This window comes from Rhinoraja longicauda, chromosome 12 (assembly GCF_053455715.1).
Source record: "Rhinoraja longicauda isolate Sanriku21f chromosome 12, sRhiLon1.1, whole genome shotgun sequence".
Classification (NCBI taxonomy): Eukaryota; Metazoa; Chordata; class Chondrichthyes; order Rajiformes; family Arhynchobatidae; genus Rhinoraja; species Rhinoraja longicauda.
In genome coordinates, this window is record NC_135964.1 from 11,224,158 (window position 1) to 11,249,253 (window position 25,096).

The following is a 25,096-nucleotide window of genomic DNA, read 5'->3' on the forward strand; positions in this document are numbered from 1 at the left end:
CACGTGTGCTCGCCTGTATGGAGTTTGTACATTCTCCCCCTGACCTGCGTGGTTTTTCTCCAAGATCTTCGGTTCACTCCCACAGTCCAAAGGCGTACAGGTTTGTAGGCGAATTGACTTGGTATAAATGTAAATTGTTCCTAGTGTGTGTAGGATAGTGTTAATGTGCGGGGATCGTGGTCGGTACGGACACGGTGGGCCCAAGGGCCCGTTTCTGCGCTGTATCTCGAAAACTAAACTTGAAATGTTTGACAGAAAGGAATGTGAGCCTGCAACCTGCTAAATGTCACAGTTTTAACGACATTCGTCTATAAAATTTTGATCTCTCCAACAGTCAAGTGTCGCCTATTTCAAGAAATTACTCAGAACAGGAAGTTGATTGAAAACGCAATCAGTCATATGGGGAACTGGTCTGAACTATTGATTGAGTATAACATAAAGGAGGAGTTTGCCAAGAGGATTCCTGCTGAAGTAATTGTGGACCATGTTCTGGAGTGGAACTGCAATTTTAAGATGCGCCACTTCCTGAACCTGCTCATGAAGCGGAATGTTTCTCATCATTCTGAACTGTTGGAATGGTTGACACACATCTTGGAATTGAGTAAGATTTGAACTCTTAATTTACTCTTCATTGAGCCAGAAAGACTGCTATGGACAATATGAAGATCATTTCAATTTGTAAATGAATTCCTGAACCCTTTTCCAGATTCTCAAGGGGTGGTGGGAGGGGGAGTGTGGGAGAGCGGCCGAAGGTCATTGTGCACATCGGTACCTTCGGTGAAGGTGGGAATGGGGCATGGTCCTGCAGAGTCATGTAGGCATTCAATAAAGCAATTAAAAGGCCATCTCTGGATTGCCACGTGCTTGTGAAAGCAAGAGTAGAAGGATAGTCCAGGCGGACACTTGGCTGAGGAGTTGGTGCCAGGGGCAGGGATTCAGATTTCTAGACCATTGGGATCTCCCCTGGGGCAGACCTGACCTGAACAGGAGGGATGGGTTGCACCTGAACTGCAGGGGGAACCAATATCCTGGGAAGCGGAATTTCGGGGAAGGAGGGGTGAATTTAGGTGGGGGGGGGGGGGGAAGGGTCAACAGCATAAAAGAGGCAGACGAGAAGATGGGGACAAATACTGTGGTCAAAGGGAGAAGGTTTAGTCGTGGAGACAGGCAGGGACGTGGCAGAGAAAGGCAAGATGCTGCTTTCAACAAGAGCTAGAGACTAGAGTCAGGTTAGGATGTGGATTGGCTCATGACTGGGATGAAACAGCTGAGAGAAGGGCTGGGCTGTCAGGACTGGTAGCTCCGTGTCCCGGGGTATAGATGTTCCGGGTATGATCGAGATGCAGTAAGAGAGGAGAGGGGGTTTCCATTTTGATGAGGGAGGACAAAACTACATGCATAGAGGAGATATTCTCATGGGATCAACCGGTCAGGCTAGACGGATAGGACTTCGTAAAGGGAATGATCGCTTTGATGGGACTGTATGATAAGCTTCCAATAGTCCATGTGAATTAGAGGAGCAAATGTGTAGGGAGAAAGCAGATAGCTATAAAAATAATAGGGTGTATTAGTGGGAGATCTGAACTCCTCGAATGTTGATGAAGTTCCTTCTCTTTCTACCAAATTTAGTAATGAAGACTGAGCTTATTATCGCAGTTCATTTTTGTTGCGTTTAGTTAATTGTCACGTGTACCGAGGTACAGTGAAAAGCTTTTGTTGCGCGCTAACCAGTTAGCGGAAAGACAATACACGATTACAATCGAGCCATTCACAGTGTACAGATACATGATAAAGGGAATAACGTGAATAGCGTTTGGTGCAAGATAAGGCCAGTAAAGTCTGATCAAAGATAGTCTGAGGGTCACCAATGAGGTAGATAGTAGTTCAGGACTGCTCTCTGGTTGTGGGAGGATGGTTCAGTTGCCTGACAACAGCTTCATTACAAAACACCTTTTTCATGAAGACACCGCCTATTATTGCAGTTCATTTTTGTAATGTAATTATTGCAACACATTGTTCAAACCCCGTGAGAAGTTATTCCCATTTAAAAATAACCATAAATTTATTCATCTTTTTAAGCCTGAATTTTCTTCTTATTCCTGTGCAAACATTTTGCATGTTTTTTTCCCCCAGGTGATTTGTGTAGTTTATACTTCTTATTTAATTACAAGACAACCGTAATTCAAATCCTTCATGAATCAGGAAACCTCATCGTCATAATGGCTAAGGAGCTGCTTTCAAGGAGAGCTGTAAGTCCAGAGGAGTTCAAGGTATTACTTACAATTCCGCCCGACGAAAGACCAGAGAAGTTGATGGAGCAAATGATCGGCAAAAGGGTGCTGAGCCAGGTTGGAGAGCTGGTGTTTCTTCTGGCTGAAGAGCAAGATGTGATTCCCAAACTGAAGCCTTTATTTGCAGAATTTGACCAGGCGTTTGACAAGTTCAGTAAGTTGGAGCTTTCTCAGTTTAACATTTATTCGAGCTGGCGTGGAGTTTTAGTTTTTCAGAATGTCAAAAGCAGGACATGAGGAGAAAACTGTAGAACATGTGGCAGGCTGTGGTGTGTTACACCTGTGACAGGCTGTGGTGTGTACAGTGTGAAACCTGTGGTGTGTTAATTGTTACCTGTAGTGTGTTAATTGTTACCTGTGGTGAGTCCATTGTTACCTGTGGTGTGTACAGTGTGAAACCTGTGGTGTGTCCATTGTTACCTGTGGTGAGTCCATTGTTACCTGTGGTGTGTCCAGTGTGAAACCTGTGGTGTGTCCATTGTTACCTGTGGTGTGTCCATTGTTACCTGTGGTGTGTCCAGTGTGAAACCTGTGGTGTGTCCATTGTTACCTGTGGTGTGTCCAGTGTGAAACCCGTGATTTGTCCAGTTCACAAGTGATAGGAGCAGAATTAGGCCATTCAGCCCATCAAGTCTACTCCACCATTCAATCATGGCTGATCTATCTTTCCCTCCTAACCCCATTCTCCTGCCTTCGCCCCCTAGCCTCTGACACCCGTACTAATCAAGAATCTCTCAATCTCTGCCTTAAAAATATCCATTGACTTGGCCTCCACAGGAGACAATGAATTCCACAGATTCACCACCCTCTGACTAAAGAAATTCCTCCTCATCTCCTTCCTAAAGAAGCGTCCCATTATTCTGAGGCTATGACATCTGGCCCCAAACTCTCCCACCAGTGGAAACATCCTCTCCACATCCACTCTATCCAAGCCTTTTTCTATTCGGTAAGGTTCAATGAGGTCCCCTCTTATCCATCTAAACTCCACCGAGTGCAGGCCCAGTGCCATCACTCATCATATGTTAACCCACTCATTCCTGGGATCATTCTCGTAAACCTCTGGACCCTCTCCAACGCCAGCACATCCTTTCTCAGATATGAGGCCCAGAATTGCTCACAATACTCTCAATGTGGTCTGACCAGCACCGTATAAAGTCTGCATTACATCCCTGTTTTTATATTCTAGCCCTTTATGACTGATTTGATTTGCAAATTAACTTTTTGGGAATCCTGCACCAGCACTCCCAAGTTCCTTAGCACCTCTGATTTCTGAATTTTCTCCCCATTTAGAAAATAGTCTAAGCCTTTATTCCTACTACCAAAATGCATGACTCCACACTTGGCGCTGCTGCCCAATACAGGCACCATCAGGACAATGTGACAACAGACAATAGGTGCAGGAGTAGGCCATTCGGCCCTTCGAGCCAGCACCTCCATTCAATGTGTTCATGGCTGATCATTCACAATCAGTACCCCATTTCTGCCCTCTTCCTATACCCCCTGACTCCACTATCATTAAGAGCTCTATCTAGCTCTCTCTTGAAAGCATCCAAAGAATTGGCCTCCACTGCCTTCTGAGGCAGAGACTTCCACAGATTTACAACTCTGAGTGAAAAACTTTTTCCTCATCTCCATTTTAAATGGCCTACCCCTTATTCTTAAACTGTGGCCCCTGGTTCTGGACTCCCCCAACATTGGGAACATGTTTCCTGCCTCTAGCGTGTCCAATCCCTTAATAATCTTATATGTTTCAATTAGATCCCCTCTCATCCTTCTAAATTCCAGTGTATACAAGCCCAGGTACTCCAGTCTTTCACCATACGACAGTCCCGCCATTCTGGGAATTAACCTAGTGAACCTACGCTGCACTCCTTCAATAGCAAGAATGTCCTTCCTCCAATTTGGAGACCAAAATTGCACACAGTACTCCAGGTGCGGTCTCACTAAGGCCCTGTATAACTGCATCTTTGCTTCTATACTCAACTCCTGTTGTCATGAAGGCCAACATTCCATTGGCTTTCTTCACTGCCTGCTGTACCTGCATGCTTACTTTCAGTGACTGATGAACAAAGACACCCAGATCTCTTTGTACTTCCCCCATTTCCTAACTTGACACCATTCAGATAATAATCTGCCTTCCTGTTCTTACCACCAAAGTGGATAACCTCACATTTATCTACATTAAACTGCATCTGCCATGCATCCGCCCACTCACACAACCTGTCCAAGTCACCCTGCATCCTCATAGCATCCTCCTCACAGTTCACACTACCACCCAGCTTTGTGTCATCTGCCACCATACTGTGCTCCAAGAGGAGCCGTGTACTCCACTAATTAAAGCATTGACCTTTCTGTTTATTCTCTTCATTGTGGCTGACTGGCCTGCTGAGTACTTCCAGCATTTTCTGGTTTAATTGCAAAAGGACCATTGCAAAGAGAATGATATCATGACATCAACTCTCGATGTCATCACTCAGTCTGGGTCATGTGGGTGACTTGTGGCAGGAAGTGCCCGACTAAATTTCCCAGTGTAATTAATTCCAGATATGTTCACAAGATTCACTTTACTCCAAGTGAGATTAAGTTCATAAATTCATAAGTGATAGGAGCAGAATTAGGCCATTCAGCCCTTTATGTCCATTCTGCCATTCAATCATGGCTGATCTATCTCTCCCTCCTGACCCAATTCTCCTGCCTTCTCCCCATAACCTCTGACACCCGTACTAATCAAGAATCTACTTATCTCTGCCATAAAAATATCCATTGACTTGGTCTCCACAGCCTTCTGTGGCAATGAATTCCACAAATTCACCACCCTCTGACTAAAGGAATTCCTCCTCATCTCTTTCCTTTAATTCTGAGGCGATGACCTCTGGTCCTAGACTCTCCCACTAGTGGAAACATCCTCTCCACGTCCACTCTATTAATACTTTTAGTTGCATTGTACTGAAGAAAACGTGCGTTCTGAGATTGGATGTTTAACCAAGTAAGTGATCAAAACAGAAAACGCTAGAGAGAAAGCAGATAATTGCTGAAAGGTGGTTGAGTCGGTGTTAACTTTCCTTTCTCTCTGTAGACACTGCCTGACCTGCCAGTGCGCTCTCAGCTCTTCTTAGTTCAGAGGGGTGTAAGGAACTGCAGGTGCTGTAATCTTGAGCAAAACACAAAGTGCTGCAGGAACTCAGCAGGTCAGGCAGCATCTGTGGAGGGAATAGAGAGATGATGTCTCGGGAATAGAGAGATGATGTCTCGGGTCAGGACCATTCTTCAGACTGATGGAGTAGGGGAGAGAAAACTTGAAAAGAGAGGGGGAGGTAACCTGGCAAGTGATAGGTGGATACACGCGAAGGGGGATGATTGGGTGCAGTAAGTGACAAAAAGGATGGAGGTGAAACGGAGACAGAAGGGCGTCAGATAAAGAGCGAAGGGGAGTGAAATATAAAGCCAGAGGGAGGGATATGGGTGGAAGGAGATGGGGAGACGGGAAAGAGGTGGATAAAAGGGAGATGGGGAACTCGGGGATGAGAGATGAGTGTTCAAAGGTGGGGGAGGAGCAGAATGACGGGGTGAGCGAGGTTGTGGAATATGGTGAGACATTCATTATTTCAGATTGAAAGGTAAATTGACAACCTGACTAAAAATGATGACTTTCAGTCTAAAATCCAGGTTTTGTTCATGACCTGTATGGGGTTGCAGAGTTGTGACTATGTGTTTCGCAATACTTGTGTTATGTATATGGGTGTTTCCGTAAATCAGGGTACCAACCTGTGACATGGGTGGCCAAGTTTGAAAGTTAATAAATCACTACCTCTCCTACATTGGTGCAGTACCCTCTCCTCCCCCCGTCTCCCTCCACCTCTCCCCCTCCCCTCTCCCTCTCCCTCTCCCGTCTCCCCTCCCCCTCCCGTCTCCCCTCCCCCCCTCCCTCCCTCCCTCCCCTTCCCCTCTCCCCCACTCCATCACCCTCAATCCCCCTTATCATCCGTCCACCCCCCTCCCTCCCTCCCTCACTCCCTAGGAGATAGATTTAAACTTTAAAATTGAATAAATATAACCAATTTCAATGAAACATCTTCCATTAGCACCAAAGGGACGACGGTGAGTAAGGTGGGCCTAAAATTGTTGTGCTATTGTGTACCGATTTGGCTGGAGTTCAGGAACAAACAAACAAACTAACGAGAGTTTTAGTATACAGATAATGAAATACCACAGGATTAAAAATGGGCCTACCTATGATCCTTTTGAGCTAATTTGTGATCAAAATCGATCAAAATTTGATCAAAATTTTATACTTTCAAAATCTGGAGAGAAGAAACGAGAGAAAAAAAAGATTTATAAAACATATATGGGACACTTACTGGTTTCGAAGCTCCCTTACAAAATGTCGGCTCCTAACTCACCACGAGGCCCGTAGTTCACGCCAGGGTCATTATCAATCGTGTTGTTTGAATATTTTAAAAAATCGCGACGACTGCAAAACCCCCCCCCCACTAACGCTCTATAAATAGCATTCACGATGTGACTCAATTTGGGGGACACAACAGAATGAGACATCACTAAAATAGGTGAGCAAACTAGATTTTTATTTCATGATTTTAAGTTCTTTTCATTATTAAGTATTTCAATGGAAAGCTTAAACACAAAACATAAACAATAAAAAAAGGAACAATAAATATAAAAACGGTTACTCTGCTTTCAATTCACACATTTAACACGTGTCCAAATTGACACGTTCTGCTGCAAAAACTTAGGGCATCAGAAAACCATTTTCTCGGGTGATAAATGATAAAAATCATAAGCATAATCAGAATTTGGCTTATATAGAGTTATTGAATTACAAAATCAATGTAATCTTTCTGGTATAAACTCGCCTAAGAATTTGATAAAATCCTGCTTGGAAAATGTCACCAAAAAAGGCAAGATATCTGATATTTGTCTTTGTAAAAACAGATTTATTTATTTTTGCTTCCTCTCATTATTTTGGCTGTACACCATGATGTATCCTACTTAGAATACAGGATATGAAACAATGTGAATATCACAAAAAAAACAAGCAAATAACCTGGAAGTTTGGTGACCCTCAGTTTCACCACTGAGTGCTGTATTTACGGAAACACCCATATGCATGATATTTTTCATTTATCCATTTGTTCGATGCAATTGTACTAAAGCTTGTGTATTGATCTTCAGACAAAAACAGTGTTCCTAATTTTGGAAATGCTTCCCCCATGGATTCATTTTGCAAGGACATGGATTATTCGCTGTTCTACCGTCTTCTTCATCTGCTCATAATAAAGGGCACTGAGGTCCTCCTGCAAATATTCGATCGGGCAGTACCGCCCCAGGCACTAAAGAGGGAGCTGCTGAAACATAAACGTCTTTTGGAGGCTTACCACAAGGTTGGCACCAAGGCCATGGTGGAGGCTGGTGAATGGAGATTACTTTACCCCCCCAACAATGAGCAGCCCTCCTCGCATACCTTTGACATCACGTTGCTGGCGTCGCTCATGAGACACTTGAAGGTCCTTCCTGCGCCGCGGCGAGGCTGGGACAATGAGCCGTCGTCCAGTGACCACAGCAGAGGTGCCTCCTTGCTGCACCTCTGCCGACTGCGAAACAGGCTGTTCTTCGAAACTCTCAACACCGGCATTACAGAGTCCGAATTTGCCGTCATGTGGGACAGGATTGCAGAGATCCTGATGGACCTGGGGGCGGATGAGGAGGAGCTGCAAGACCTGAAGAGTTTTCCCATCGAAGCCCTGTGGGAGGATCATCACCGACTGGCTGGTTACTTGGGCAAGCCGGTGGCAGACGTCATGCAACTGCTCCTGTCACTTGTTCAGCAAGGTAGTCGCCTTCACCAGCTCAGCGCCCCACTTTTGTAGCTGAAAGTATCGTACGGTCATAGGAGCAGAATTAGTCCATTCGGTTCATCGGGCCTGCTCTGCCATTCAATCATGGCTGTTACCAAGATGGCGCCCGACACAGGCGACTATTTGTGTGCCAGCCACAGAGTAGATCTACAAGCTCGCATTACAATCACTCCACACTCTTAAATCTCTATTCCTACAGCAACATTTCTTACTTTAACTGCCTTATCATGTAACTTTACACTGTAAATGGCTCACTTATAATCATGTATTGACTTTTTGCTGACTGGTTAGCACGCAACAAAAGCTTTTCACTGTGCCTCAGTACACGTGACAATAAACAAAACTGAACTGAACTGGTCTAATCCTCCCTCGCAACCCCATTCTCCTGCCTTCTCCCCGTAACCATTGACGCCCTTATTAATCAAGAGTCTATCAATCTCCGCTTTAAAGATAGCCATTGACCTGGCCTCCACAGCTGTCTGTGGCAATGAATTCCACAGCAGCAGATTATACACCTGTCAATTACTAAACAATTCTATTGAACACTGCACGGCACTAACCACCATCTCAGCAACTACGGTCTTCTATGGACCGTGAGTTTGGTTGCTGTACAGACTCCGGTTGTGCACTATTAGACTCTTGAACGGACACTCATACCCTAGAGATGAGTTCCTGATCTTCCAATCTACCTCATTATAGCCCTTGCACCTTTTTTATCTGCACTTTTTCTGTAGCTATACCATTATATTCTGCTCTTTGTCTATTTTCTCTTTTGCACTACGCACTCCTGCATGGGGTGATTTGCTTGCATAGCACGCAGAATAAAGTTTTTTACTTTATCCCAGTACACACGACTATAATAAACCAATACCAATAGTATACTGCCAAGGGCATTAGGAAAAATACTTGTATTTTAAGCAAAGCTACAGGAACAAAAATAAATAAAGTGGATCCATTCGTTGTTCCAGCTGACATAGAAACATAGAAAATAGGTGCAGGACGAGGCCATTCGGCCCTTCGAGCCAGCACCGCCATTCATTGTGATCATGGCTGATCGTCCCCAATCTATACCCCGTGCCTGCCTTCTCCCCATATCCCTTGATTCCACTAGCCCCTAGAGCTCTATCTAACTCTAAAGCAAAGCATGGCAAAATATTGAAATCTCATATTTCAATTAATAATCACTCAAAGGGTAACATAAAATGACAATACCTGGAATGGGTAGAGCTGCTGCCTTACAGTGCCAGAGACCCGGGTTCGATCCTGACTACAGGTGCTATCTGTACATTCTCCCTGTGACCTGCGTGGGTTTTCTCTGAGATCTTCAGTTTCCTCCCACACTCCACAGACGTACATGTTCATGGGTTAATTGGCTTGGTATAAATGTAAAATTGTCCCTGGCGTGTGTAGGATAGTGTTACCATAGATGAGTCTCCTCTCCACATTGGATGGAATTTGTCCTGGTGTCGAGGGTCTACTGCAAACTCATTTTTCTTTGCATAATCAGAGTTCGATCCCGACGACGGGTGCTGTCTGTACGGAGTTTGTACATTCTCCCCGTGACTGCATGGGTTTTCTCCGAAATCTTCGGTTTCCTCCCACATTCCAAAGACGTGCAGGTTTGTAGGTTGAGGGCCTTGGTATAAATGTAACTTGTCCTTCGTGTGTGTAGGGTAGTGTCAATGTGCAGGGATCACTGGTCGGTGTGGACTCGGTGGGCTGAAGGGCCTGTTTCTCGCTGTATCTAAACTAAACTAAGCTAAATAATCAAGCAGCTTTGGCTCAAAAAGTAACTCGGCTCTGATGTTGGCAGACAGCTGAAAGATATTAATGTAACTTGTAAGCTGAAGTTTCTCTGGGTGTCATTAAGAGCCGAGCGTTTTAATTGTTATGTGTATCGGTGACAGAACAATGATATTCATACTTGCTGCAGCTTTACAGGCCCATGAATGCAATAACACAGATAAACAAATAATAACCAATAATACATTCATTTAATAACCGTAATACGAGGTGACCATAATACCACAAAATTGAAGTCCGTAGTGCAACCACAGTCTGTAGAAGATCATAGTTGCTGAGGTTAGTGTTGTGCAGTGTTCAGGAGCCTGACAGTTACCGGGAAGAAACTGTTCTTGAAGCTGGAGATCACAGACCATCAACACTAAAACGTTCTCATCCCTTTGCTTCAATAGGAAAGACCACACAATCAACAGAAGCGACCACACCACCAACTAGCAGTAAGTAATTGGTTCCACCGATGTATGTGGAATAAAACAAGCTCATTGGTTTATTGGACTGAACATTTTACAAAAGTAATTGGGATGCCATAAGACTACCAAAAACCTGAATAGCTTTCACATTGATCAGTGCAGAATTAATATTCACTAATTCTCCTTGTGAGAATTACCCGACGAAAGAGACTCCTGGATGTTGCCTGTTGCCAGTTGGACAGGTACATGGATAGGACAGGTTTGGAGGGTTATGGACCAAGCGCAGACAAGTGGGACTAGGGTAGCTGGGACATTGTTGGCCGGTGTGGGCGAGTTGGGCCGAAGGGCCTGTTTCCACACTGTATGACTATGTTGCCCCAAATGCATTTTCAGGCAAGTTTTTAAATGGAAGACCAGAGTGTGGGTGTGTAATGTGACCGTCATGCAGAAGTGGAGAGCACATTGCAAGCTGCTCACACGATCTCCTCTGGTTCTAGCGATGGGGGCTGGCAGTGTGGAGGGCAGCGGTATTTCTGCTGCGTGATGGTGAGAAGTTAGATTAACCAGTTGCTATTTCTTTTGTCAGCTGTTTTACCTGCACTTCCTCCCCCATCTGAGATAAAAGAAAAAGTAAATTCCTCGGGGAGTCCAGTGGACGATGATCACTCAATGGTAAGTCCTTCCTCTGGTAAATTATCACCAACTAAGTTTGTAAGCTGCACGTGTGTGACTTTATTAATGAGTGGTTAAAAGATTCATTCATCTCATAGCATCCAGAAAAGAGAGGGAAGCATTCTAACTGTTGTCAATGCCTCTGTTCTGTCAGCTTCCCTTGGTCAGGATATTGCTGCTGGTCTCACAGTGAATGATGCACCTTTTCACAATGCTGCTGAAGTTGATAAAATAAATACTTTATACAGTTACATTCCACAGGCCAGGAGATTGGATTTGTACAATGCTAATCTGACAAGTTTCTTCATATAAGCCTTCTAGCGTTTCTACATTGAATCAATGCACTGATTAAAACATTCCTTCCATGCCTTTTGTGTTATTCATACCTTCCCCTAACCCTGGACATGCACATTCTGCAGCCAAAATCACCTTTATAAGTTGACACAGAGTGCTGGAGATGCGGGTTGGGCAGCATCTCTGGAGAACACGGATAGGTAACATTTTGGGTCAGGACCCTCCTTCTTTATGTTATTTGCAAAGGAAAGTAGTTCACAGTTCCATCGTTGGTTAAAAGTTTAAGAAATTGTAAGAGCCACATAGCATGGAATCAGGCCTTTCAGCCCATTGCATCTGTGCCAACCAAGAGGCTTATTAATGCTAGTCCCATATTCCTCCATTTCCTATCCCATCCATGTACCTGTGCAAATGCTTCAACCATTGTGTTGTATCTGCCTCTACCACCTCCTCTCTCAATTTACCCAACACTCTTACATGGATGAATGTTCCCTCATATCTCCTTTAAATATTTTTCCTCTCTCCTTCAACCTACAGTACAGTGCATTCAGAAAGTATTCAGACCCCTTCACTTTTTCCACATTTTGTTACGTTACAGCCTTATTTTAAAATGGATTAAATTCTTTTTTTTATCATCAATCTACACACAATACACCATAATAAAAAAGCAAAAACAGGTGTTTAGAAATTTTTGTAAAGTAATTAAAAAGAAATAACTGAAATATCACATTTACATAGGTATTCAGACCCTTTACTCAGTACTTTGTTGAGGCACCTTTGGCAGCAATTACAGCCTCAAGTCTCTTGGGTATGACGCTACAAGCTTGGCACACCTGTATTTGGGTAATTTCTCCCATTCTTCTCTGCAGATCTTCTCAAGATCTGTCAGGTTGGATGGGGAGCGTTGATGCACAGCTATTTTCAGGTCCCTCCAGAGATGTTCGATCGGGTTCAAGTCTGGGCTCTGGCTGGGCCACTCAAGGACATTCATAGACTTGTCACGAAGCCACTCCTGCACTGTCTTGGCTGTGTGCTTAGGGTCGTTGTCCTGTTGGAAGGTGAACCTCCACCCCAGTCTGAGGTCCAGAACGCTCTGGAGAAGGTTTTCATCAAGGATCTCTCTGTACTTTGCTCCATTCATCTTTCCCTTGATCCTGACTAGTCTCCCAGTTCCTGCTGCTGAAAAACATCCCCACAGCATGATGCTGCCACCACCATGCTTCACCATAGGTATGGCATTGCCCAGGTGATGAGCAGTGCCGCTTGGCATTCAGGCCAAAGAGTTCAATCTTGGTTTCATCAGACCAGTGAATCTAGCTTCTCTTGGTCTGAGAGTCCTTTAGGTGCCTTTTGGCAAATTCCAAGCGGGCTGTCATGTGCCTTTTACTGAGGAGTGGCTTTCCGTCTGGCCACTCTACCATAAAGGCCTGATTGGTGGAGTGCTGCAGATATAGTTGTCCTTCTGGAAGGTTCTCCCATCTTCACAGAGGAACTCTGGAGCTCTGTCAAAGTGAGCATCGGGTTCTTTGTCACCTCCCTGACCAAGGTCCTTCTCCCCCGATTGCCCAGTTTGGCCGGGCGGCCAGCTCTATGAAGAGTCCTGGTGGTTCCAAAGTTCTTCCATTTAAGAATGACGGAGGCCACTGCTTTTCGGGACCTGCAATGCTGCAGAAATTGTTTTATATCCTTCCCCAGATCTGTGTCTCGACACAATCCTGTCTTGGAGGGCTATGGACAATTCCTTCGTCTTCATGGCTTGGTTTTTGCTCTGACATGCACTGTCAACTGTGGGACCTGATAGACAGGTGTGTGCCTCTCCAAATCACGTCCAATCAATTTAATTTACCATTGGTGGACTCCAATCAAGTTGTAGAAACATCTCCAGAATAATCAATGTAAATGTGATACTTATGTAAATGTGATATTACAGTTATTTCTTTTTAATTACTTTGCAAAAATTTCTAAACACCTGTTTTCGCTTTTTTATTATGGGGTATTGTGTGTAGATTGATGATTAAAAAAATGAATTTAATCCATTTTAAAACAAGGCTGTAATGTAACAAAATGTGGAAAAAGTGAATGGGTCTGAATACTTTCTGAATGCACTGTATATCCTCTAGTGTTAGAATCCCTGCCCTTTTACAAGACTGATTATCTACACACCATGTTTGCTCCTTATAATTTTATAAACCTCTTTACTTTCACCTCTCAGCCTCCTGAGCTCCAGTGAGAACAATCCCAACCTGTGCAATCTCCCCTTGTCCAATCGCCCTCCATTCCCAGCCACAGCCTGGCGAGTCTCTTCACCCTTTCTAGTGTGACCACATGTTGTGTCCTGATGGCCAGACAGGACACAACATGATGTCCCCGCTCATGTACCCAATACCTCTGCCTATGAAGGTGTAAACGCAGCCCTTGTACACTATCAACCTGTGTCGCCATTTCAGGGAGTGATGGGCTTGCACCCCAGGGTCCCTCCCTACATCCACACTTCTAATGTCCCTGCTGTTTACTGCAGTAGTCCAGCCGGTATTAGGCAGCCCAAGTGGCGTTAACTTTGCCCTTGTCTGGATTGGATTGCATCTGCTGCCGCTCTGGCCAATGTTGCAGTTGATCCATGGCCCGCTCTACCCTGAGGTGACCAACCTCACTCTCTGCAACTTCAGTCTTTGAGCCATCAGCAAACGTACTTATCAGACCACAGACATTCTCTGCAGGCAGCCCGTGTTACGGCAGAATGCTTCACAGAAATTCACCCTGACAGAATTGAGAAATGTTCCTTAATCATACCAGCTTTGTTCATTACCCTTGAAGGGACATGCTGACTCTCAACACTTACTATTTCTCTTTCACTCGCCTCCTACATATCGGATGTTGTTCTTCCCTCCAACTGCTCCTCCAATCTGCTTAGACAATAGACAATAGGTGCAGGAGTAGGCCATTCGGCCCTTCAAGCCAGCACCGCCATTCAATGTGATCATGGCTGATCATTCTCAATCAGTACCCCGTTCCTGCCTTCTTCCCAAACCCCTGACTCCGCTATCCTTAAGAGCTCTATCTATCTCCCTCTTGAATGCATTCAGAGAATTGGCCTCCACTGACGTCTGAGGCAGAGAATTCCACAGATTCACAACTCTCTGACTGAAAAAGATTTTCCTCATCTTCGCTCTAAATGGCCTACCCCTTATTCTTAAACTTGGCCCATGGTTCTGGACTCCCCCAACATTGGGAACATGTTTCCTGCCTCTAACATGTCCAACCCCTTAATAATCTTATACGTTTTGATAAGACCATAAGAATTAGGCCATTCGGCCCATCGAGTCTACTCTGCCATTCAATCATGGCTGGTCTATTTTTCCCTCTCGACCCCAATCTCCTGCCTTCTCCTCACAGCCCCTGACACTTGTCTGCCAGATGCCGTCCTGTACTATTGAAGTCAGACCTCTGCCAATTCAAGGACTGAACTCCAGGCCTAGCCTTGTCCTTTATATGATATTTATTTTCATGTTCATGATTATATTTAAAATTGGAATTCTACTAAATGGACTTATTTTCTTTGCCTCTCACCGCAGATGTTAAAAACCAAAACAAAGTCGAAGAAGAAAAAGAAAAAGTCTAAAAGTAAAAAGGTAAGCTGTCACCAGTGTACTGAAACTAGACACAAAAGGCTGGAGTAACTCAGCGGGTCAGGCAGCGTCACTGGAGAGAAGGAATGGGTGACATTTCGGGTCGAGACCCTTCTTCGGAGTACTGATTTGCAGGCAAAAAGAAACGTGATCTTTCCAGTCAAGTATAAATGTTGTTTAAAGAGCTGCCAGTGTTCGAGAGCCACACAGCCAGGTTTGACCTCGAGCGAGTACAATCTGAATCCGAGCAACACATTTTGAAATTGTTTGAAACTAAATAGTGAATTATTGGAATTGTTTAAAACTTTGTTGTGAGTGTTTGAAACTAATTGTGATTAGGAAAGAACCACTTGTTAGGCGAAGATAGATACAAAAAGCTGGAGTCACTCAGCTAGTCACATAGCATCTCTGGAGAAAGGAATTGGTGACGTTTTTTGGGTCGACACTGTTCTTCAGACTGAAGAAGGGTCTCGACCCGAAGTGTCACCTATTCCTTTTCAGACTGAAGAAGGGTCTCAACCCAAAACGTCACCTATTTCTTTATTCGGAGATGCTTTCTGACCTGCTGAGTTACTTCAGCTTTTTGTGTCTATCTCCAGTTTAGTCCAACATCTGCAGTTCCTTCCTACATGCTTGTTAGGCGAGGTCTGGGCTTTTGTTTTAGACAGAACGGTACAGTACACATATCGTTCCTTGCCGCTGGTCTCAATGATGGATCATCATCCTGTAAGAGGCATAAGTACACATAAGGACATGACCACATTTTATTTTGTATTCTTTAGTAATCTTTTTGAAATATTAAAAATTGAAAATCTAGTTTTTATCCTCCGAGGTGTGGGTGTGGAGTACTGGTGCATATTATCACATTGAACACCGGCAAGATTGTGTGTTGTGTGCTGCAATGAATTCACAACTCCATACACCCTGGATTTGCCTCCGTGACATCTGGAAGTATCACAAGCCATTTGTAATGGTTACTTATGTTTAATTTTGCTTTGGTAAAAGTCAACGTCCAAATTGCCTCGCAGAAGGGAATAGTTCCTGTTTTCCCTCTATCCCCTTCCCAGTTCTCCCACTAGTCTCCCTGTCTCCGACTACATTCTATCTTTGGCCCGCCCCCTCCCCTGACATCAGTCTGAAGAAGGGTCTCGACCCGAAACGTCACCCTCTCCCGAGATGCTGCCTGACCCGCTGAGTTACTCCAGCATTTTGTGTCTCCCTTCAATTGTAATTTTCTGTTCTGCTGTTGTTCTTTTTGGTCGGAGCTAACTTAGAACCATGTGCGGTCAGATATCTTTAAATGGTCGGGGCATTCTGAAGGGAATAAGATGCAAGTGTACGGAACGTACAATTTGAAGATAAATGCATTAAAAAAACTACTATTTCAACTTCTACAGTATTACACAATATGGGGATTAAGCACCAGACGAGACAAGTTTCAGATGAGAGGGGAAAGATTTAATAGGAACTTGATTGGCAACTTTTTCACTCAGAGGGTGGTTAGTATATGGAACTAGCTGCCAGAGGAGGTAGTTGAGGCAGGGATTATAACAACATTTAAAGACATTTGAACAGGTACATGGATAAGAAAGATTTAGAGGGATATGGGCCACATGTGGGTAGGTGGAGCTAGTGTAGAGGGGACATCTTGGTCGGTGTGGGCAAGTTGGGCCGAAGGGCCAGTTTCTGTGCGATCAGATGTTTACCTTTTGTGTTGCAATTTTAATTATTGATTAGTCCCTACTAATGATTAAATTGTCAATAGATTACTTTGTGATCAGAAACAGGGGTAGAAAAATATAAACCAGTGTTAGCCAGAGTACAAGGACTGTGAAGCAACTCCAGGGATTCACTGGTAATTAAAGAGTGGAATACACACGGGGGTTTACAATAATAGCAGGGATTACAAAATGGGAACATAATAAATCTCTTAAATTCACTCGCTTGAATCCTGTACAAGTGCACTCTTATTGTTACTGGTCAGATAGAAAGGAGCACAAGGGTCAATGTAATCAGCCCAGGTCAACAAATCTCATTAAAGAGTCAGGAATGTTTTATTGTCATAAGTCCCAGATAGAACAATGAAATTCTTACTTGCAGCAGCACAACAGAATATGTAAACATAGTACACTGTAACAATATAATAAACGAGAGGAAAAAAAGTTCACTGTGTGTATATATAGATATACATACAAATATATATACACATACACACACAATATATATATATATATATATACATATATAAATACATACACACACTTGAAACTTAACTTGTTAACTTTTATACACAAAGGGTCGTGGGTGTATGGAACAAGCTGCCAGAGGAGGTAGTTGAGGCAGGGACTATCCCAACGTTTAAGAAACAGTTATTCAGGTATATGGATAGGGCAAGTTTGGAGGGATATGGACCAAACGCAGGCAGGTGGGGCTAGTGTCACTAGGGCCTCCTCTATATCCCGCAGCTCTGCTCTTACTCCCCCTCCCCCCCCCATTCGTAACAAGGACAGAATCCCCCTCGTTCTCACCTTCCACCCCTTCAGCCAGCGTATCCTACAAATTATCCTCCAACATTTCTGTCACCTCCAACGGGACCCCACTACTGGCCACATCTTCCCATCCCCTCCCCTTTCTGCTTTCCACAGAGACCGTTCCCTCCGTAACTCCCTGGTCCACTCGTCCCTTCCTACCCAAACCACCCCATCCCCGGGCACTTTCCCCTGCAACCGCAGGAGATGCAACACTTGTCCCTTTACCTCCCCCCCTGAACTCCATCCAAGGACCCAAACAGTCTTTCCAGGTGAGACAGAGGTTCACCTGCACCTCCTCCAACCTCATCTATTGTATCCACTGTTCCAGATGCCAACTTCTCTACATCGGCGAGACCAAACGCAGGCTCGGCAATCGTTTCGTTCAACACCTTCGCTCAGTCCGCCTTAACCAACCTGATCTCCCGGTGGCTGAGCACTTCAACTCCCAGTCTGACCTTTCTGTCATGGGCCTCCTCCAGTGTCATAGTGAGGCCCACCGCAAATTGGAGGAACAACACCTCATATTTCACTTGGGCAGCTTGCAGCCCAGCGGTATAAACATTGACTTCTCTAACTTTAGATAGTTCCTCTGTCCCTCTCTTCACCTCCACCTTCCCAGTACTCCCACTGTCTTCCTGTCTCCACCTATATCCTTTCTTTGTCCCCATCCCCCCAGCCATCAGTCTGAAGAAGGGTCTCGACCCGAAACGTCACCCATTCCTTCTCTCCAGAGATGCTGCCTGACCTGCTGAGTTACTCCAGCATTTTGTGATACCTTCAGGACATGTTGGCTGGTCTGGGCAAGTTGGGCCGTGGGGCCTGTTTCCACACTGAATCACTATTTCCCTATGGCTCTACACGCACACACATATATACACACAGAAAAACAAACAAACAAACAACAATAATAGTGCAAAAAGATGTGATGTTGTTTTTTTGATGGCTAATAAGACGCATTTTGCAGGCGTCTGGTGCAGGTAACATTTGCTGATGTAATTTTCCCTTTCAGGCTGCAGTAAAGGAGGATGATCATCATACAACACCAGCCGCTGGTTCTACAGAGCAGTAAGTTGGGCAAGGTGTCCACATCTGCACAGTAGTTCGAACCCTTCTGAAATTTCAGGGGCCATTAGATAATAGGTGCAGGAGGAGGCCATTTGGCCCATCGAGCCAGCACTGCCATTCATTGTGATCATGGCTGATCATCCACAGTCAGTAACCTGTGCCTGCCTTCTCTCCATATCCCTTGATTCCACTAGCCCCTAGAGCTCTATCTCTCTCTTTTAAATTCATCCAGTGAATTGGCCTCCACTGCCTCCTGAGGCAGAGAATTCCACAAACATTCTACAAGATGCATTCCCTGTGTCTCTAACCTTTCCTCACCCCACTTCCTGCCCGCCAGAATAGAGAGAGAGAGAAAGAGAGCCCCCCCTTGTCCTCACCTTTCACCAGGTAGTGATGGTGTGACGCATCTAGCACATCACCCCAACCCCCACGTGCAGTAGTTTAGTTTAGAGTTACAGTGTGGACACAGGCCCATCGGCCCACCGAGTCCATGCCAACGATCACTAGTTCTATCCAGTTGGACCCCACCATCAGTCACATCCTGCCCATCCCTTACCCCCCCCCCACCGAGTGAACCATTCCCTCCCTGGCCCCCTGGTCCACCCACCCCTCTCTGACCCATGACCCCCTGGTCCACCCACCCCTCTCTGACCCCTGACACTTTCCCCTACTTGTCCTTGCCCCTCCTCCCTCCATCACCAGCCAGGGACTGGATAGGGGCAACAGAGTGGCACAGCGGTAGAGTTGCTGCCTCACAGCGCCAGAGACCCGGGTTCACTCCTGACTGCGGGTGCTATCTGTACGGTGTTTGTACGTTCTCCCTGTGACCTGCGTGGGTTTTCTCCGGGTGCTCCGGTTTCCTCCCGCGCTCCAAAGACGTGCAAGTTTGCAGGTTAATTGGATCAGGTAAAATTGTAAATTGTCCCAAGTGTGTAGGATGGTGTTAAGTGTACGAGGTAATCGCTGGTTGGCGTGGACTCGGTGGGCCGAAGGGCCTGTTTCCGCGCTGTATCTCTAAAGTCTAAAGAGCCCTACCAGGTGAGACATTCACAATTCATCTGACAATGCCGTACGTTCATTTTAGTTACCGGTGTTTAACGTTTTTGTTGTGGTGACAGTGAGGCCCTGTCGATCCCGGTGAAAGAAGGCCGAGCCATTGTGGATCCAGCCAGCGATCAGGTGGCAAGCAGTAGCCGACATGTGTCCACATCGGGAGTGGCTCCCATCGACTCCTCGCTCTCGCCTGTGCCCACTGCGACCCATCACACTGCTCCCTCTGTGACCAGTGAGGGGGTTAACCAGACTTACCAGAGTGATGGTGAGCTGGATGGTGTCGATGGTGTTCCCACGCACAGCAACAAGCCCAGTGCAGTAAGTTTGAATTTCCTCTTCAAAAAAAGTTAAACAAAAGTTTATGTCACAGTTGTGCAAGACATTGAAGGGGCCACATTTGGAGTGTTGTGTTCAGACTCAACATCAACATTAGGGAGGGTGTTACTCAGCTGGAAAGAGTGCACAGAAGATTGAATTGAATTGAATAAATTTTATTAGCCAAGTATGTACACATACAAGGAATTTGTCTTGGTGCTTTGCTCCTAAGTAACAATACGACATACAGTAAACAATTAAGAATAAAACACTATAGTTTAAACATGTGAAGAATGAAATAAAATACTAGAGCAAAAGGAGGCTACAGACGTTTGGTTGTTGAGTAGAGCTACTGCTCATGGACAAAAGCTGTTTTTATGTCTGGCTGTGGCGGCTTTGAAAGTCCGGAGTCGCCTTCCAGAGGGAAGTGCTTCAAATAGTTTGTGGCCAAGGTGAGAGGGGTCAGAGATGATCTTACCCGCTCGCTTCCTGACCCTTGCAGTCTACAATTCGTCTCTGGGGGGGAAAGTTGCAGCCAACAACCTTCTCGGCTGATCGAACGATGCGCTGCAGCCTCCGGATGTCGTGGTTGGTGGCTACATGAGGTGATTTAGGAGATGTTGCCAGGACTCGAGGGCCTGAGCTGTGGGATCACAGCGATATGATCAGTAATAATAGGTCACTGTACAAGTACAAAACTGAAGGCTATAGTGCAACCAAAGTCCATAGTCGCTGAGGTACGGTTGAGGTGAGTGTTGTACAGGGTGGTTCATGAGCCTGAGGGTTGCTGCAAAGAAGCTGCTTGTGATTCTGGAGGTCATGGTTTTCAGGCTCCTGTACCACCTTCCCCAAGGTAGCGTGGCCAGGGTGGTGTGAATGGACGATGGTGCTGTGCTCTGCTGTCATTGCTGAACGACTACATGGGCAGCACATTATTGTAACGGAGTCATAGATTCCAACACAGGAAGGTGCTCTGAACTGATGTTTCCCTGTCTTCTCCAGGATGTGTATTCATTCCCGCAGGAAGCCATTGCCAAATCACAGGGCGACGTTTGGCAAAATAGCAAAGGAGATTCCGAAATCAAACAAAAATTGAATGATCTAGAAACTGAAAACAATGTAAGTTTTGTAAATGTTACATTTGCATTATTGTAAGCCACAGCGTGACATGCTTATAATTGTTCAGTGTAGCACAAGCATTGTCATTGGAAGTCAGCGAGCAGCAAGCATGTTTAGTTTAGTTTATCGTCACGTGTACCAAGGTGCAGTGAAAAGCTTTTTGGTCGCGCGCTAACCAGTCAGTGGAAACACTGTACATGATTACAATCAAGCCGTCCACAGTGTACAGATACCACATAAAGGGAATAACGTTTAGTGCATGATAAAGTCCAGTAATATCCGATTAAAGATAGTCCGAGAGGCTTCAATGAGGTAGACAGTAGCCCAGGACTGCTCTCTCGTGTTGATAGGATGGTTCAGAAATTCAGTAAGCATGTTTCCAGTATTTCACTGTCTGAAGAAGGGCCTCGACCCAAAACGTCACCCATTCCTTCTCTCCAGAGATGCTGCCTGTCCCGCTGAGTTACTCCAGCATTGTGTGTCTACCTTCAATCTCACTGTTGCTGTTCACCAACAAGCACTTCTGCCTTATCACACAAAACTATCATTTTCATTTGAGTTTCAAAAATGTCTGAATGCTTTTTTGTTTTGTCAGGTTCTTAAGAAAAACTTGGAGCATTTGATGATTCAACACAAGAAAGAGCAACAGCAAAGAATGTTTACAGAGAGCCTGAACACTCAGCTCCAAGAATATCACCAGCTGGAGATGTCCCGGTACGCCTGCATTCATCAGTGCAATATCCAATTAGCTTCAAATCTCTAACAATTAAAATATAAGCTAGACAATATTGCTTATTTATCTTCTGGAATATGAATTCTGTTGGGAAGACCTCAGTGATTATAAGTTGTTGGTGAGACCGCACTTGGACTACTGTGTGCATCCAGCCACAGGAAGGATGTCATTAAATTGGAAATAGTACAGAAGAGATTCACCAGGATGTCACCTGGGCTTGTGGGCCTGAGTTCTCGGGAGAGGTTGGATAGGCTGGGACTTTTTTCTTTGGAGCGCAGGAGGCTGAGGGGTGACCTTATTGAGGTGTACGATCATGAAGGGCATGAATAATGTGAATGCTCACAGTCTTTTTCCCAGCGTAGATGATTCTAAAACTAGAGGGCACGGGGTTAAGGTGATAGGGGTGAGATTTAAGAGGGACCTTGGGGGCAACTTTTTCACTCAGGAATGAGCTGCCAGAGGAAGCTATAGAAGTACATACAACTGTGGCTTTTTAAAAGACATTTAGATATGGATAGGATAGGTTAGAGGTATATCGGCCAAATGCAGGCAAATGGGACTAGCCCATTATGCAAACTTGGTTGGCATGGACAAAGTGGGCCGAAGGGCCTGTTTCCATGCTGTACAGCTCTGTGACTCTAATCATAATCATAATTTATTAGCCAAGTATGTTTTGTAACATGCGAGGAATTCAATTTGCCATACCGTCATACCAATAAAAATCAACAAGACAGACATTTTAACATGAACATCCACCACAGTGACTCCTCCACATTCCTCACAGTGATGGAAGGCGAAAAAAGTTCAATCTCTTCCCTTCTTTGTCCTCCTGCGGCCGGGGGCCTCGAGTCTTCCGTTGACAGAATGATCTTGGCTCCCCTGGTCGGTGTCGGGCCCTCCGCGTCAGGGGCGATCTCATTCCCACGCCGGGGGGGGGGTGGTCTCTGCTCCCTGCGCCGGGCGATCGAACTCCCGGGGCGGGGTCGGAGCTCCCGAACATCGGCTCTTCCCGAGACTGCGAGCTCCTCGATGTTAAGGCCCGTAGACCCAGCAGTTGGAACGTCAATCCCAGGCAAGGGATCAGCTCTGATGGTACGTCCACTGGCCCCACGGGGGGGGGGGCTCAGTCAGTCCCAGCAAGGCCTCCAACTCCATGATGTTTTAGGCCGCAGAGCGACCGGAGATACAATACGGAAAAATCGCATCTCCGGCAAGGTAAGAGATTGAAAAAAAGGTTTCCCTGAACCCCACCCCCACACATAAAACAAACCAGAGAACATTGAAAACAAACGTTTAAAAACACACTAAAATAACAAAAGAAGTTGAAAAGACAGACCAACTGTTGGTGAGGCTGCCATTGATTAACATAGTGCACTTGCTGGAGCAACTCAGTGGATCAGGTAGCATCTGTGGAGGGAAATAGACGGACGCGTTTTGGGTCAGGACCCTGCTTCAGACTGATGTCCTGACCCCGAAGCATTGCCTGTCCATTTGCCTCCACAGATACTGCCTGACCTGCTGAGTTCCTCCAGCACTTTGTGCTTACTCAAGATTCCAGCATCTGCGGTTTGTGTCTGCAAATGAGTTGCTTCAGTGACATTTTCACTTTGGTCCTTAGATTAAAGCAACAACTTCAAAGGAAAGAAGAGGAAATAAAGAAAATAACTGCACAGTTTGCAAGTGAAAGGTATGTTCACCGGATGTCAAGGCATAGTTCTGTGGTCAGAGGCGGATCGTTTAAAGGAGATGTGCTGGTACACGTGGTGATGGGTGCCTGGAATGTGCTGCCAGGAGGTGTGATGGCAGCAGAGGCATTTAGTCAGGCACGTGGGTATGCAGGGAATAACGCAATGCCTTATCAGTTTAGTTTATTGTCACGTGTACCGAGGTACAGTGAACAGCTTTTGTTGCGTGCTATCCAGTCAGCAGAAAGACAATACACGATTACAATCGAGCCATTTACAGTGTACGGATACATAATAAGGGAATAACGTCTAGTGCAAGGTAAAGCCAGCAAAGTCCAATCAAGGATAGTCCAACGGTCACCAATGAGCGATTGGGCTTGTATACACTGGAATTTAGAAGGATGAGGGGGGATCTTATTGAAACATATAAGATAATTAGGGGATTGGACACATTAGAGGCAGGAAACATGTTCCCAATGTTGGGGGAGTCCAGAACAAGGGGCCACAGTTTAAGAATAAGGGGTAGGCCATTTAGAACGGAGATGAGGAAGAACTTTTTCAGTCAGAGTGGTGAAGGTGTGGAATTCTCTGCCTCAGAAGGCAGTGGAGGCCAGTTCGTTGGATGCTTTCAAGAGAGAGCTGGATAGAGCTCTTAAGGATAGCGGAGTGAGGGGGTATGGGGAGAAGGCAGGAACGGGGTACTGATTGAGAGTGATCAGCCATGATCGCATTGAATGGCGGTGCTGGCTCGAAGGGCTGAATGGCCTACTCCTGCACTTATTGTCTATTGTCTATTGATAGTAGTTCAGCATTGCTCTCTGGTAGATTTTGCATCTCGTTTTGGCCAGTGCACCTTGTGAAAGGGAGCAGGCAGTTTACCGAGGCAGCTCCTCGACAGCAGGGAGACTGCGGTGTGCCATTTGTGGGGAATCACCGAGCCGCCATCTCGCCCACAACAGAAAGCATTGTCCGAATGGGCACTTCATCTCTTTTCCAACTTCTCATCCGTCTGAGGTTCAGATGTAACTCGACATTCAGCAGCATTTGTTTGCTTAGAAACGGTTCTGCACCAAAGCTCAATGAAACTAACTGCACTTGGATTGAATCCTGGCACCATGAGCGTATTAGAGCTTCCACAGGATGCTGGTTGAGTTTGTGATGTGATTCTGTTGTCCTTGGGCAGGTCTCTGTGGAACAAGGATAAAGCTAAGCTGGAAGACGTGTCTGCAAAAAACATTGTCAAGTTGGTGGAGGCAACCAAGCGTGCAGTGGCTGCTGAGGTAAACGCCCGGCGTATCCGGGTACGCGGTGGGACCTGATCCAACCGTTACACACTAACTCTGATGTTTGTGGGTACAGTGATCAGTGTAAATCCGGTTGTGATGTAGTTTTTTGACACAGCTTCATGTGAGACAGTACACGCCAGCACTGCGACCGACAATAGACAATAGGTGCAGGAAGAGGCCATTCGGCCCTTCGAGTCAACACCGCCATTCAATGTGATCATGGCTGATCATTCTCAATCAGTACCCTGTTCCTGCCTTCTCCCCATACCCCCTGACTCCGCTATCCTTAAAAGCTCTATCTAGCTCTGTCTTGAATGCATTCAGAGAATTGGCCTCCACT

The 25,096-nt window shown here is 45.5% G+C and overlaps 1 protein-coding gene across 4 annotated transcripts in view; it reads left to right on the forward strand.

The window, feature by feature from the left end:
* LOC144598494 (E3 ubiquitin-protein ligase DZIP3-like) overlaps positions 1-25,096 on the forward strand; it is a 65,673-nt gene that overhangs the window by 22,273 nt on the left and 18,304 nt on the right. For 3 of the 4 annotated variants that reach the window (XM_078408646.1, XM_078408649.1, XM_078408648.1), the window contains 12 exons: positions 335-601; positions 2,134-2,445; positions 7,482-8,138; positions 10,360-10,404; positions 10,964-11,049; positions 14,916-14,972; positions 18,510-18,565; positions 19,675-19,936; positions 20,936-21,052; positions 21,648-21,766; positions 23,404-23,472; positions 24,654-24,750. In XM_078408646.1, the coding sequence (XP_078264772.1) occupies positions 335-601; positions 2,134-2,445; positions 7,482-8,138; positions 10,360-10,404; positions 10,964-11,049; positions 14,916-14,972; positions 18,510-18,565; positions 19,675-19,936; positions 20,936-21,052; positions 21,648-21,766; positions 23,404-23,472; positions 24,654-24,750 (2,144 nt within the window). The remainder of the gene's footprint in view (positions 1-334; positions 602-2,133; positions 2,446-7,481; positions 8,139-10,359; positions 10,405-10,963; positions 11,050-14,915; positions 14,973-18,509; positions 18,566-19,674; positions 19,937-20,935; positions 21,053-21,647; positions 21,767-23,403; positions 23,473-24,653; positions 24,751-25,096) is intronic. The other variant, XM_078408647.1, reaches the window with a different exon arrangement.